This window comes from Anser cygnoides, chromosome 16 (assembly GCF_040182565.1).
Source record: "Anser cygnoides isolate HZ-2024a breed goose chromosome 16, Taihu_goose_T2T_genome, whole genome shotgun sequence".
NCBI classification, from domain to species: domain Eukaryota; kingdom Metazoa; phylum Chordata; class Aves; order Anseriformes; family Anatidae; genus Anser; species Anser cygnoides.
In genome coordinates, this window is record NC_089888.1 from 8,008,313 (window position 1) to 8,024,684 (window position 16,372).

At 41.0% G+C, this 16,372-nt stretch overlaps 1 protein-coding gene across 1 annotated transcript in view; it reads left to right on the plus strand.

Annotated features, from left to right (window-relative positions):
- The window catches only part of ATP9A (ATPase phospholipid transporting 9A (putative)), a 61,169-nt gene that overhangs the window by 27,281 nt on the left and 17,516 nt on the right, over positions 1 to 16,372 (plus strand). Inside the window, exons 11-16 of the mRNA XM_048072475.2 lie at positions 296 to 456; positions 1,204 to 1,346; positions 2,112 to 2,224; positions 5,041 to 5,253; positions 10,331 to 10,492; positions 15,613 to 15,705. Coding sequence (XP_047928432.1) covers positions 296 to 456; positions 1,204 to 1,346; positions 2,112 to 2,224; positions 5,041 to 5,253; positions 10,331 to 10,492; positions 15,613 to 15,705 — 885 coding nt within the window. The remainder of the gene's footprint in view (positions 1 to 295; positions 457 to 1,203; positions 1,347 to 2,111; positions 2,225 to 5,040; positions 5,254 to 10,330; positions 10,493 to 15,612; positions 15,706 to 16,372) is intronic.

Consider the following 16,372-nt stretch of genomic DNA (forward strand, 5'->3'; position numbering starts at 1 on the left):
ATAGCAAAGTTAAGACAAGGTGTGGGTATGTTTATATAGTCTGCAGCTTTTGACAGCATGAGTCTTTCACACCTCTTCATGCACTCCTCAGCTTCCAAAGGATGGAACTCTTATTTAGTAAGCTGGAACAGTATCGTTTATAAATTTAAATATGTTTATAGTGTTTTATATGATAAAAGTTAATGACTGTTGAGGGACAGCTCGTTGGATATAGCAGCTCGTTCTCTTTGTGAATATTAAATGGAGCTAACACCTGTACTAGTGTGATTGAAATGTCTCAATTTTATTTCTTTAGATTGGTCTCTTTGATTTGGAAGTGAACTGTCTTACCAAGATCCTGTTTGGGGCTCTTGTCGTGGTCTCGCTTGTCATGGTGGCCCTTCAGCATTTTGCTGGCCGTTGGTATCTTCAGATCATAAGATTTCTCCTTCTGTTCTCGAACATTATTCCTATTAGGTGAGTCGACTGCTAGTTCTCCCAGCAAGACACTGCTTCCTTTGCATCCTCCTCCACACTTCTAATGTGAACAGTCATGTACAGTCTTATGTGTTCCTCATTTGACAACTAAATAAATTTAGAAATAGAAATCAAATTACTGTTAAAAGTTTTTTGTTGTTTCTGCTGAATTTGTTTAGTGTTTTAGCCTGTCTGTGCTCGCTAATTTAGGCTGCAGATTAGTCATTTAAGGCCCCTGTCTCTGTGTTCAGGCTGCCTGGTTACTCTGATAAGAGCAGAACTAGAGGAGAGAAATTTATGCAGCATGTAGTATAATAGGATTCAACTGCCTTTAAAAATGGGCTGAAATTTTAATATTTAATTGTGCTATATTAATAAGCAGATTGTTATTTTCAGTGTAGGTCAGGGATTCGTTTCAGTTCCATTTTTAACCTGCTGTCTGCTTATCAATCACACTGTCCTTATGTGTCTGTGTGTCCATCATCCTCTCAAATTATATCCGTTCTCAATGTAATTTTGTCATATATCCGTTTGAGTCACAGTACCACTGCAGCAGTGCGCAGTTCTCCCCATCTGCCACTCAACCACTCATTCTGAATATACTTCTCCCTAAATTCCCTCTTTGGCTGCTCAAATTCAGTATGGAAGGCCTGTCCTTCTATTGCATTGTCGCAATTCACAGTGATTTTTTCCGAAGTTTTAATGCAGATACACTTCCTTTTTCTTTTTTCCATTCCTCCTGCATAGTTTGCGTGTGAATCTGGACATGGGGAAAATTGTCTATAGCTGGGTGATCCGCAGAGATTCCAAAATCCCTGGGACTGTGGTTCGATCCAGCACTATACCGGAGCAGCTGGGGAGGATATCCTATTTGCTCACAGACAAAACAGGTATCTATGTAGAAAATACAGTTTGGAGTCGTGGTATGTTGTTCTTTTGTTATGTTTTTGACTAGCCACTGATCATAATGTAGGATTTCTTTGGGCAGGGAGAAATATGCACTTACTGCCACTTTGACAATATGATTTCATCATTTTGAAATATTTTTTTGGACTTTTGTTGTTCTGAACACATCGTAAATAAGAGAGGACAGGAGTACTATGCTACTTTAAAGAAGGCTTAAAGTGTGATATTAAACCAAAAGTAGGGGTTAGACTTAAAATCAAAAGCAACTTTTAGAGTTAATTTTTAAAGCTGGATGAAGATAACGTACACATTTGGGTAGAAACATACCATCAGTCTGCCTTCTGCTATCCTTACTTTTTACAGTTGAGTTGATTACAAAGGACTAATCTGTAAACAAAAGCTTTGTCTGACATAAGCTGGTTCTGTTGAAGGTGTTCCAAGAAATTTTCTTTGGTTCCAGCAGGACCAGAGCTACACCTGCCGCTCTTTCTGGCATCAACTTTTGGGTGAATGATCTCATTCTTTCTTACTGGCACAGTGATGTGCACCACAGCTTCCCAGGAGATTCTGCCCTGAGTTTTTTTAACGCTGTCACCTTTGGCCTCAGCCTGTGCTGAGAGCCTTGTGCAGTGACTGATTGAGCTTCTGGACCAGTTTCTCTTGGAGCTGGGATACAGCAAGGACAAGAACATGCCCCGGGCGATAGACGTGTTGGTTCATGTTCCATGTTGGTGCTGCTTCTGTTACAGGAACTCTTACGCAGAATGAGATGGTCTTCAAGAGACTTCATCTGGGCACAGTGGCTTATGGCCTGGACTCCATGGATGAAGTGCAGAGCCACATATTCAGCATATACACGCAGGTAGAATTAAATTGGATTTCTTAACTCTTTGTTAAAGTTTTCTAGATCACTGGGCTAATGGTGAATTAATGTCAGGGATCTGCCTATTAAATGTTATTTGTTAGAGAAGTCTGAAGACCATTGGGTGCTTAATCCAAAAATACTAGCCTGATTGCATATTACATTCATGGGTTGTTTTGCATCCACCAGTCTTCGAACTCCAATTGCCACAGCACTTGCACGGGTCTGTAAGTGTAAGCACATGTACGTGCCTGTGTCTTTTTACTGAGGTCTGATCGTAGGATAGCATACTTTTATTTGGGTATTTACCACTTACAGCAGCCACACCATTTGCTTCACTGGAAAATTGACACAGGGTGATGTGTAGTGGATTAAATTGCTGTTTGAAACGCTGTGTACTGGGGAAGTAATAAAGGAAGAGGAGCCATCGGTATTCAATAAGCAGTAACAGAGAACAGTGGGCCATTGCTGCTGCTCTAGGCCTGGTGGTTAAAAAAGAAAATGGTGAAAGTGGGATTATTTCCACAGTGCACCAGTGGCTTCTGAAAGTCTCATATGGCACATAACTGATGTGTGCTTTGAAAAATATCTATAGCTAAAGAAGGTGGCAAAGTCAAGATGTAAAGTATAGAACAGGAAAATCCTGGTTTGGAAATCTTTCCCTTGCATTCCTCTTTCAGTGTAACTGGATGAGTGAGCATCCAAAAAGTCTTCATCTTTGGATGAAATTCTAAGAATAACTTCTTAGAATTTATTTGTTTTATCTGATAACCAGGTGGTGCCATGAGATCTGTCTGGATCAGCAAACTGTATTTCCTTAGCATATTACAGTGGACATTTATCAGCTGAAATTTCATATAGATGCATGACGTTCTTTCTTATAGCAAGAGATGAACTTTTACTTAAAAATACTGTAATACTGGGGGCTGGGGAGGGATCAGCTGTCTACAGCTGATGTTCCAGCCACCCCTCTGAGCAGTACTTATAAAAAGATTTAAGAATTGTCACTAATAACGTAATCATGGAAGCATTATTTTTCATTTTCTGCTAATAACTGTTTTCTCAACTGTAGTTAGAAATAACTTTTTTTGTGACTTAACGACAGTTGAATTTTCTTTTGTAAAATGTGATTCAACAGAAGCAATCTGCGGAGGTTAGTGATGGGTTACTAGTCCTGCATTGTGTGTCAAGCCTTTTCATGTCTCAATAGTTGTGGTATTGCTTCATTCCTACAGAAACCACAGAAGTGGTTTTCAAGGTACCTGTGCTTTTCCTTGAGCATGAACACCCCGTGTAGTGAACTGGATTTTTCGTGTCACATTGTTCTTGTTTTGTTCTAGAGATTTTAGACTCAAGTGCATTTTCTGTAACCCAACAAACTGAAACATGAAGCCAACATTCTTGCCTGGAAAAAGGCACTACCATAAATAGGATTTTTATTTTTTGATTTTGTTCATGGTGGTAAAGATACACAGCATTTTTCCTTGACCTCAGTAATCTGTCTGGTGGCCTAGCTTTTTTTCCGGGCAGACTGTCAGGCTACCGTATCCTTTTAACCAAGCATATTATGATTGCTAAATACTTGGTATTTTGAGTAATTATCTTTTTCACTGACATGTGTCTCAGGTAGCTTTAACTCCTGTAGCCATCTCTCTTTCCCTCCTCTGCTTTCACAGCCCTTAATAGCATCTGCTTCTTCTCTTGCTGTTGAGACTCTTAAATGACTGAACTGTACATTTTTTGCTAAATACAAAACAACAACAACAAAAAACTAACAAAAAAAACCAGACTTCAATTTATTTGCCATCATTTTGTACTCAATCTCCAGAGAAGACTACTGGTTAATTATTTGCCAAACTATTCAATATTTGTTAAGAATGTTGTGATGACTGTGAGTCGTCCAGTATGTGAATAGTTGTACATCAATCTAAGTGTACTTGAGCTGAGGGTTTGCTATTGTTTGGTTTGTTTAAAGCCTGTTGCAAAAGTGCTGATGCGCTGCAACAGTAAATTTGAAAATCTTGTGTGTCCTAATCACTAGAATGTGGAAAGTAGCACGTGGAATTACACTGGTAAAGGACGTGTCTCATAAAACGTTTATCATTACAAAGTCAGATTTCTTATAATGAGAAGCATTTGCAGGCAATGATTCATTTTGAACTGTAGTTCTTATTCTGTGCTCTTATTTTTACCATGTTGTGGCCTTTGACCTGGAAGCGAAACTTTTGTCCTCTTGACACTAAAGGTTAACAGACCAGGAAACTAGATCACTGTGTGTCCCCTCTTCAACCAGGATAATTTAGTAATTGTGCAATTATCTGAAGAGTCCCATTCTGATACTAAAAATAGTATTAAAAATTAAATGAATGTAATTAAGATTTTCTAGGTCCATACAAGTCATCTGTTTTCTGTTTTCAGCAATTATATGCTCTTGCGCATGAAACCCAGCTGAGGCTAAACTTTCAGAGCCGTTGGTCTTTTGTGGAGCGAAAAGTGGTTTCACCAAGTCTTCTGACTTTGGTCTTGCATCCACTGGTGTTTGGTAGATCTGTAACAGAGGGCCCTTTATTCCATGTACCATTATAAAAATTTAGGTGAATTTTTTGTGGGCATCTTCCTCCACCACTAATTGTGATACATAAATTGAATTAGTGTATTCCTGGTCAGAGTTAGAGTACAGTGAGCACGTCTCATTACAAGGGACATAAGAGTCTGCAAAACTACTATAGTACATATATACTCTTCACTGAAGTAAAGTTTCAGTTTGAATCTTTTTCTCTCCAATAAGACTCTATTCCTTTTTTTTTTTTTGTAAGCAATCTCAGGACCCACCTGCTGTGAAAGGCCTTACCTTAGCCACCAAGGTGCGTAAAACCATGAGCAGCCGAGTGCACGAGGCTGTGAAGGCAATTGCGCTGTGCCACAACGTGACGCCAGTGTACGAGTCCAATGGGGTGACAGACCAGGCTGAAGCCGAAAGACACTACGAGGATTCCTGCAGGGTGTACCAGGCCTCTAGTCCTGATGAGGTCAGTTTGCGGAGTTTGGTTCATGTTTCTGCACTCGTGATTTGTCCAGGATGTATTTTGTAGGTCAGTATTTTAAGTTCCTCTGACAACATTTAGCAAATTATAGGCAATGGTGTCTTGGGAACTTGTGGAAGGTGGTTGGAGCACTCTCATCAGCCAGCTTGTCCCTTGTTGGCAACGTTTTCAAACTTCTAGACGGAGTTCAAAGTTGGAAGTCTTGCTGGGTCTCATGTCTTACCCAGGAGGCATCCCTTGCCGTGCAGATGGGACAGACCTGGAGCCTGAGTTAGCTCTGCAGGGTAACCAAAGTGAACCGGAGTTGGTCTTGAAGCAAATCTGTGCTGTACTATTTCTCCACCAGCACCTAGTCCAGCCAGGTCTACGTGTAGGGGTACAGCAGAGGGGAAATTTGCAGTTCTCCAGAGGATTGGTGGAGACTCTTACTGGGCACTATAGAGCAGATTGAGTACATAATTGATGATATAGTAATCTCTGCCATGCTCTGCAATATTTGAAAAATTAGTGCTAGCGTATGATTACTGTGACGCATCTTCTTGAGTGCAACTATGCTAAAACAATTTATCTGTTAACTTGTATAAGTACATTTGGTTTATGCCATTGAAAGACTGGAGTTTTAAACTTTCCATAAGAATCCTACTGAGATCATATCAGCCATTGGACTACATTTGGAGGATTCTTCCATGTATTGCCCCAAATAAAATTCCCTCTGGTAATAAACTTCTCACCTTTGACATCAGAAGAAACTAGCTTCCCTTATAGCTAAAGACGAGAAATTGTTTGCATAGAAATCAACATATAGGTAAAAATCCTCAAATAGACGGGTTTCTGAGATTGTTGTGTGTGTATTATTGAAAGATTGGCATACAGAGCTAGGCTCCCCATTTTGTGCCATTCAAAATATTCCTTATAGCGTTCTTCTTCCCAAGCATGCAGTTCATTCATTTCATGTAATGTGGTTTTGTCTGTATTATACAAAAGCTGCATCTTTTTTTTTTTCCCCCACTCCGTTGGTATGCCTACAGTGACAACAAATGCTTACCCCTCCCTGGCTTTGAGATGGCGAGCAGATCCCACACCATGACCAAAGTCTTGTGTTTTGCTTACCTGCTTTTCTCCTCTAATGTGTTGCTCTCCCCCATGAAGGCAGCTTTACAGAAAGCAACTGCCTTTGGATTGAAATGAGATCTGAATGATTTCCAGATGGTAATTTTTGTGATCTGTATTTAAGTTTTTTCTTTCCTTTTTTCCCCCCAAAGCACTTACTGGCTATTTTTGCACAATCCTCTGTTTATTTACATGTATGCTGTGGTGTATAGTGAAGTCGGTGATTTTTCTTTTCCTTTTTTGCTTTGTATTATTCTGTCTTTAAAATATTTATGCAGCAATTTGTCTCAAATACCTAAGGGATTATTGTTTGTTTGTTTATTTCACTATAGCATGATAAGTAATCCTTCCAACATTATTGTTTAAATTCTTTTTTCTTTCTTGTGGTGTCTTAAGTAGAGAATTACAGTGAGTTCAGAAATCAGATATGCTTTGCTGCATTGAGGAAATCTCGTCTGTAGGTCTTAGATATACAAATATTGTTTAGACGTGCTCTGTGTATGTCATACTAGATGGTACAATATGCAGGATCAGCACAAGTCAAGTCCTAGAGAAGAGAGTGATGCTGTTAAATAACATTCCCTGTAGGGGAATGGTTTTGGACTCCTGTTAAAGCCAGCCTTTGAAATTCTATATCAATAAAATATTACCATGGCAGGGAAGGTCAGTTTATGAAATGAGTACAAAAACTTGTATTCTCTTTACTTTAACAGCAAGGGTAATTTCTACCAGTTGGCATAGGATTCATTTCCTGTAACAGAAAGCAGGATTTCCTAAATTTGTTTCCTGTGCACACTGCTGTTTAGAAGACTTGAAGTATCTTTATTCAGGTATCAGTTACAGCCTTGGGGCTCTGCAAGCGTGTCAGTTGTAGCCATACAGTAACTAACAGGGGAAATGAAATAGATATAATCTGATCAGAGATAAGAGTGCCTGGGATTCCTGGGCAAACAGTCTTTAACCCTGACAGCCCACCGCAGCTGCCAGGACATGAAAGGGTGCTCCGATCAATGGGTTTCTGCCTGTTGTCTGTGTGCCTAGGCAACCCTAAATGGGACATTTGTGGAGCAACTCATAGCACAGAAGGATCAATTTGTCCCTTTGGAATGAAATTTATTAGTCGATATCCACTTCAGCGGTGGCTTGGGTAATTTAATTGTCAGAAAGAGCAAAGTTGAGGGGATGGTACAGCGGGCTCCTGTAGCTGCTCTGCTCTGTAATGCACGGATCTTTGTCTAACTTGGCCAGGACAGAGCTACAAACTCCCGGAGTGCTCTCAGGAACCTTGCTGACTTCTCATCAGTCAGCATGGGCTCACGAAAAGGTATATGAGTGTTTTCCATCCTGGTTAAAGTTGCCAACGTATCTTTGCATCTTCCATGTTTTGCATCTTTTTGCTGTGATCAGGAAACCCTCCAGTTACTGATTTATGGGGTGTGGAGTAAAGTTCTTCTGTGCCATGCTGCTCTGGAAGCGCATTGCCTGGCCAGGTGCCCTGGCCCTGCAGGAGAACTGGTGGCTTGTTGTCCTTGGTGTCATCCCCCGGTGTTCAGGGCCGATCACATTGTGCTTCGTGGTGAATGGGGACAACAATTTCAGTGCTTGTAGTGGCTCTGATGGGAACACTTCAAAATGATACCACTTTTCCTCTCTGGTAATTCATGAAGCACTGCAGAGGCTGGGAGGTGGCAAGTTAAAAGGGGTCAGCCCCACTTCCCCGTGCTGAATGGGCTTCACCTGGAGGGCCATTAAGGGCTGAAAGAAGTAGAGCTCCTGGGCCCAGCAGCAAGGGAGAGGGGGGATTTCCTTCATTATTCTTCCCCTTCTGCCGACATGCCTTTTTGTGGTCTCAGGGCCATCCAAAATGAGTGGCAGCGCACGATGAAATGCAGTCAGTTGTGGTATGACGTGTGCAGCATAGCAGGTATCCTCCGCTGCTCTTCCAGTTGCTACTGTGTGCCAGGCTTTTCTTTCAGGAGGTTTGAATGCTTCCTGACATAGAATTGAAATGAGATGCTGGCAGGGAAGGAGGGATCTGTGAAAGAAAGTAGCAATGGAGATGCTTTAACAGCCTGAGGTAGGAGCAGAGCTTTATGTCTTCAGACATTTGCAGCTCACCAACATGGGCAGATGAGCATCTAGTGTTATGTACACCAAGCAAGTCTTTGTGTAACATCACACTGTGAAAAATTCTCAATCATTATTAACCAGCGTATTAGAAACCTGAGCTCAATCTCTGCGCTGGGAGGTAGTTAGGAGGATTATCCAACTGCATACTTTAATGCACTAAGGATGTCTTGAAGAAACTTTTGAAAAAGAATCTTGAAAGATCCTTTGATTTGTTGTAACCTTTGTGAATAAGCCTGCAAAAACTTGCTAATATTAAAACAAATATTGATTTAAAGGCCTTTAAAGACAAAGCCAACTCAGCTATTTTTTTTTTTCATCTGATGATTTAAGACTACCTTAAGAAATAAAAGGATTTATTTTAGGTTGTTTTTTAAACCTAATTGTGGATGAAAGGGAGCCGAGATCATAAAAGATTGCCTGATTAGACCAATTGTATCAACTTTCCTAGTAAAACCTTGACTCGATGCAAGTATTTATAGATTTCATTTCTCTCTGTGTCTAGTGTATGTGATTTCCCAAAATAAATCCCACTTTTATGTAAGGTATTTGTGGTAATAGGCAATAAAAGCAGAACCTGAAATGCCCAAGGAATAATTAACCTTCAAGTCAGCAGCAACCATGTGCCACACATTCTCACACTTCTGAGAATGTCACTGTAAAATACTTCTAGCATTTTGTATTTGTTTGGGGAAAGTATCCCTTGATCCCTCCTGGAGGCACGTGATATATGGGCTTATGTCAGCTGCTGCTCCCATCCGTTACTGCCAGGACAGCTTCTAGAGCTAAATGCCTGTATCTCAGCAGGATCATTCCTAGATGGCTATGTCAGCTGAGGTGGGGAGACAGGAACAGCGCTGGGGGAGCAAAATGAAGTCTTTGGTCTTCTGTTGTGACTTGGTTGTAATTTAGTGAATGCTTGTAAGGAAATCAGTGTTGCAGGTCCTCAAATACTGAAAGCGGCAGTCAAAATGATAGTTGTATAAGCTCAATTAAATGAGTACTTCTGTGTGTTGAAAAATATGTTTATTATTATTATTATTTGTTTGTTTACTTTAATGTGTGGGGCGAAGGAGCTCCGCTAAGAAGCGCCTGCAAGCCAGCCTTCAGCTGCTTTGCTGCTCAGTACAGAGATTGCAAATTGCTGATGAACTGTTTTTACCCGAGTACAACACAGCTCATTTTCCTGTGTTTTTTAACGTGAATTTTTAGTGATCTGTGTTAGCATTTCAGACTTTGATATTGTAAATCCAGGGTGAAAGCATCATTTTGAATTCTTGATTTCATAAACAGCAAGCTGTGAAACAGCACATTCAAAAAGTTAGGTTTTTGTGAACAGATTTTCCTAATGTGCCCCTACAGAGGTTTGGGTGCCCTAGAGCTGGGCGGAGGGTACCGGTGCCTCCATTTGCTGAATGTTTTCCTTCTGGACACTGCAGCCAGAGGCAGGGAGGTGGCGGCCGCCTCCTGCTAAGGGCCTAGGAAGCCTTTGCAGCTGACTCAGGAGTTGGCCTGCCCAAACCACAAAATTACTCTTAGTAAATGCGCAATGTCAGGAAAAGCCCATTATATTGAGCCGTATCAGAGCACCTGTGTAAAAAATGTATCATTAACATTAGGTGGAGATCTCAGCAGCCTGATCCGCAGCCCACCAGTTTTTCTGGAAAGCTTGGGCTCCACTTACGTGCCAGACCCAGAACCACGGTTAGGGTGCTAGGCCTGGACAGGCATTTCCTTTTTTGCCTCGGTGAATGGGAACGGTTTTAATTCATGATACAGCATAAGTTTCAGAGCAGATTACAACCTGCTGTGCCTTTCCTCTCAGGTGGCCCTGGTGCAGTGGACCGAGAGCGTGGGCTTAACGCTGGTGGGCAGAGACCAGTCCTCCATGCAGCTGAGGACACCAGGCGGCCACATCCTGAACTTCACCATCCTCCAGATCTTCCCCTTCACTTACGAAAGCAAGCGCATGGGGATCATCGTCCGGGTAAGTGGCTTCAGTTCACGCTTCTGTCTTTGTGATTCTCCTGCGAATGTAACGTGGAAGGTACAAAACATTTGCTCTCAGGAGTGGTGTTCCTCCTCAGGCTATAAAGTGGTTCTGTGTTTTGAGCTAATAACATCTTGCTGCTGGGTTAGTTTGGTGATGTATGCTTTTACTTCATCTTCAATTTATTGAACTTTAGTCCCTCATTTAAAATGACAGCAAAAGGGAGGAGTGAGCTGACGCTTCAGGCACTGCGTGCGTGTGTCCTCCGCAGCTCCATCTGCCTCTGGCTTCTCCTTCCTGCTCATGTTTTTAATTTCTATCATGGATTTCAGCTGTGGGTCCAGCTTGTGCTCGGTCTCCGCAGTAGTTGTGGTGGTACAACAGGGGGAGATAGAGACAGCAGCAACTGGGAAGGAGTGGGGCATTGTGGACCGATGCCACAGCAAACAACTTCAGCAGATTGGTAGTGGTAGTGTGGTGCTGCCCTGATCTCTGCCAGGCACTGAAACTCTGTCAGACGCCATGGAAGTACAAGACTGCTGGAGAGGGCACTTGCTGTAGATGCAGGGAATGGTGGAGGTCTTTCTGAGCTGTTTAACATCTCAAAGCCATGCTGAGAATGTTATATCATGAGCAGATTTTGAAAATAGCTCATTTAAGGTAAAAGGGTACATCTGTGCATGCAGGTAATTTTATCAGCAGGGGCAGGCACTGCACAGGCTAAATATGTGCTCAGCTGAAATTGCACACATACCTTTGTGATTCTGTCTGCAAATGCAATAGAAGATCACACTTCCAGAAGTTAATTACCTTGAAAAAGAAAGAATAAGAAAGCATGGATGTTCTAAAAACAGTAGAAATGAGTTTTCACCATTATCATCATTAGTTTTCCAGATACTGCTAGGGAATCGATGTTAGAAAAATAAATCAACCCAGCTGAAGCAAGGCACTTCCATTTTCCTGCAAAGCAAACAAGGTGAAGCAGTTTGAATATTTCTTTTGGAGATAATTAAAACATTGCTGTTATTTTTTTTACTGAAAGTACAGACATATAATTGGTACCAGGAATTTAAAACATCAATAGGAAACCTATAATCCAGGGCAAGATATGATTTACTGTATCATTGCATAGGATCTGCAGCCTTGTTATTTAGGGTGGGGATAATGGGTAAGATTGATCCTTGCCTCCTTTTGCTTTGTGCTAAAACTAGGTTGCTGCATATTTATTTGGGGGTATCTGGAAAGAGGGTGTAAGATTATCTTCTGCCTTGTATATTTTAAGCTACAACAGTAGGTGGAATAGCCCTTGTTATCATTAGAAGCAGTTGGGACCAGTGTATTGTACATGGGCCTCTTCTATAGGAGATTTATTTGGCCTGCTTCATTGGCTGATGTTTGGAGGCTTCTCAAATCTGAACTTCTCTGGCTGTCTGGCAGAGCACAGCCTCTGTCAGAAACAGCATTATGAAGGAATAATGTCACGGAGAACTTCAAATCTCTCAGTAATAGGAATATTGGTGATAAAGATGGAACTGTAATATGTGCACACAATAGCTTTTGCAAACCCATGCATGACAATCTGTGTTTCATACAGATTGAAATTCATTAAAGCTCATGCAAATGGCTGTATTTGCATTATTCCACCTGAGTATTTTGGACCTGGATCTCCCATTACTCAAGGAACTGCTTTTAAATGCCAGATTGCAGGCCTCAGTACAGTGGCACAAATACGTATTTCAAGTTGTTCCAGGCTTTGGAATATTAAAACTTGCCTGAGGGCAGGAATGCTGGTTGAAATGGGCTGATAGGCTGAGCATGTACAAAGTAATCAGTGTGTTAAATCTGTGAGTCCAGAGAGCTGACTGAATGTGTTTGAACATAGAGTCCCACAAATGTGTCCTGCTGCATGGGATATGATAGCTGCAGCAAGGGTGTACCTTTAAATACAGCGAGCATAATTTCTTCAGATGGATTATTTTTTTTTTATGGTGAAAGTGATGTGGAGCCTTCAGGCAACCTTTTTGAGTCCTAAAAGAAAAAGATGAGCAATAAAAGGTGGAGGAATAAACAACCTCTCCCCACCATTGCTTATAAGTACATTTTTTTGAGAAACTGTTATATCAAAAGTTTAAGAAGTGGGCTAACCATCAGAACAAGAGAACACTTCTTTTAAATTGTGTTTGTGTGCTCAACAGAGAAACAGATGCTCTGAAATTTTCTCATCTAACAAAAAGTAGAAAAGTATCGAAGTAGAAAGGAGATCTTTTTTTCCCCCCTTTATGTACGATAAAATGACAAGATGCAAGGCAGTGATTTGAAGCTTGTGCCTTTTAAAACAACCATTAGCTACATTCCTCCCATTTAGGAAGAAAAAGTTTCCTATTGTGCATTTCTGTATTTAATGTAGTACTGCTGAAAAAAACAACAAAACTCCCGCTGGTGGTCAGTGGGAGCAATATCAGGCCCAGATCCTAAGTCTGTAAGACAGGTTTGTGTTGCTAATAAAAGCGCTGCCTCCATCGTGCTTGTTAGCTAAGTGTATTTTGCAGCTGGTGAGCTGCTGCTAAGCCACTGTACAGCCTCCTATACACCCTATGCGGAGCCAGGTTTTGAGTAGCAGATGCTGGCTGGCTGCCTGTCTGCTACCTTAGCATGTTCCTATATACTCCAAAATATTATCTTCGAGCAGGGTTTACATTTACATTAAAAAACAGTTTAAAAATCAGTAACTGTCAAATAAAATGTTCTTTTATTGAATGTGCATGTATGTAGGTGTAGGCAGTCATGTTGGTTTTGATACACAACTTGCAAAGGTGGTTAGTTACCTCTTCAGCAGATCTTCTAAAATTGTGCTACTTGTCCAAGGATCAGAAGAAAGGGAGGGGAAAATAGCATAAAGTGTCCAGAAGACAACAGAAGCAGTGTGCAGGAGGGGAGAAGAGAGCAGCTGTAGAATGAAACCACACTCAGAAATGCAGTGAGTAGAATTAAAATGGTAATATTTTCTGCTCAGCCATACAGATATTGCCCGTTCTTAGAAAATGCCATTTTTCCAGCTAGCAGGAGCCATTGCGATTGTCTTGCCAGCATAATCTGGGTATAGAATTTCAGCAAGTGATTCATGCATCAAGCTCAGCAATGCTGTTACCAAACTCTTTGGCAGGGACGCCCGTCTCCCCTGCTGGTCCAGTCCTCTCTGGCTCTCATAAAAAGATCTCCTTCAACACACAAATTTTAGTAAATAAAATAGTAGTTAATATTGAAAACAAGTAGCAGATGTTGCCTCATTTGGGATATTTTTGCAATATCTGCTAGTTATATGTGATCAAACTGTCATCTCTGTAGCTGATTATTTCAGTTCTAAGAAGTCCCGTTTTAACAAAGCAGCCGCTCTTTACAGTACTGTTTACTTACTTATCTTCTTGAAAAGAGGCCTGTTTGTTTGACCACAACATTTTCCATTCTTCTTTCTCTCTGCTTTTTTCCCCTTACCCATGTGGAATGGTCTTTGTTGCAAAGCGAAGATAGTGCTATTGTCATATCTGGAATTGAAAGAAGCCTTTGAACTGTGGCCAGAATCAGACCACGGTGGAAAAAGATGCCTCTCCAAAACAATATAACTGGCAAATCTTTGTGTAGATTTATAGTGTGATCTTACCATAATATGAGAACGCACTAACCTCCTACTGAACTCGGTGAGAGGAAATGACTAATGCAAGGAGATAGCTGATACAGTATTTATATTGGACAAAAACTCTAAACTATCTTAAGCCAGTTCTGCAGCACGGGAAGTAGAGTCCTTATGCAGTTTCCTACAGAGATGTTGTTAGACACTTTTTAATCAAATAATTTAATAGATAAACCCTTACCTTTTGCCAGTGCCAGAAGTGTTATGTTTTATTTAAGCAGATTCTGTTTGTTTTGGTAGTTGCACGCATTCTGCTTTGGGGGAGGTGGGATGTGTGGGTATCAGTATGCGAAGGCTAAACCTTTCAGGGCTTTGGAAAACATTCTTAGGCTTAATCATAAGAATCTTACCTGTGAAGATCTTTGAGCTTGGCAAAGATGTTCAGTAAGGGATCTTCATTATCCTTGTCCACTTATTAGTTGTCCTAGCCAAGACACTTATTTCTCTTCCTTGGGTTTTTAGTATCTGCATCAGGTGCTGCTTTTTCTTGCTGTGCAAGTAAACTGTTTTGCCACAGGATGTCAGGCTTTTAATCTATCAACTTGTACTCCTCGTGTGTGAGAGCCTAACCACTAATTTCTGTAATGGCAGAACAAATTGACACCTATATTAAATAGTGTAAAAACAAAGCAGTGTTCATTGTGCTTTTCTTTAATTTCTCTTTTTACCTAAAGTATTTCTTCCCCTTTGTTCATGGCTGTCTATTTCCAGACCTTTCTAGACTTCTTGCTCTTGCGTGTTAAGTTTATTTTCTTCCTATCCCTGGTGGCTATCTTCGTTTACAGAGCAGTTTGTTCCTTACTCATTGTTTTGTCTCCTTTGAGGAAATTGCCAGGGTTTCCATTAGCTTGTAATACTAATAGCTGTGACCTCCTTAGGTATCTGCCTGGTTAGAAGGGATTTTTTAATTTGTGGTAATGTAAATATGCTTTGCTTGCAGCCTACAAATTACTTCTATCAGATAAGGCAAGCAGCAATCTAACCTTTCTGCGGCAAGCATAAACTTTAATTATGCTTATGTTGTATAATGTAACAGAGTAAATTGAAGTGACTTTTACTCTGTTAATTTTTGTGCATCTGTTTTATTGTTTCAGGTAAGTATGAAGCAGGTTTTCAGGGTGAGGGCTAGAGGTTATTCCAAAGGCACATGCTGTTGGGATTGAGAGGTGGCTGCACAGGGATCACATGTTGCTGATTAAGAAGCTGATCATACTTGTCTAAATTCCTGCTGCAAGTAGCCGAACTGTAATTGAATAGGCATCTCCTTCTGGCCCTGAGACAAGATGCTGGGCCAGATGGACCTTCAGCCTGACCCTGTGCAGACATTTTTGTGACTGTTGTGTAAAAAACCTAATCACTTAGCTTGCTGAGACCACTCCAAATGTGCTAATAATGGCCCAACTTTGACTGTTCTGCTTCTCAACTTCAGGATGAATCAACGGGAGAGATCACCTTCTATATGAAGGGCGCTGACGTGGTGATGGCTGGGATTGTGCAGTACAACGACTGGCTGGAAGAAGAGGTACGGGGCGGTCTGTCTTGGTACTGAGGGTTCCTCCCATGAGTGCTTTTCCCCTTCCAGAGCAACACCTGACAAAGCTTCTGTTGTCAGTGTGCCAAAATGGACACAAGTGCTAAAACACCTGCAGGCCAAAAGATCATGTATCATGGTGATCCACTAGGTTAGTCTTCAGCTTTGTTACTTCAGTGGTAACAAGGAAGTCAGGTGGCAAGTTCAGCATATTTAGTGCAGAATAATTTCTAAAAATAAAATGGATTTTGCTCCAGACGGATTGCCATTCAGGATCACCTAATTTGTCATGGGCTTGATCCTGTGTCTGGATTTATTTTAGACTGAAAGGTCTGATTTCAAAACTCCATTTGGCAGCTTTGTACTTGGATGCGTTTGTCAGGTTAGCAGTAATGTCGACAGAGTTCATAACAGTAGCTTCATTTACTGGTATTCTTCAGCCCCACGCCCCAGGGTTCATAGAAATAATGGATTGGTCTTATTTTAAAGGGTTTGTGGCCAAAGCTTCCAAGTCCTTAAACCAAAGGCTTGTGTCCTTTTACTTAGAGATGGAGAAAATGAAATCAATGGGGCTGTTTTTGCCATGTTGATATGGCAGAGGGGACAGTTTTGTTTCTGATCACTGGGATAGATTACAAACCATTGCAGATCTCCTTTT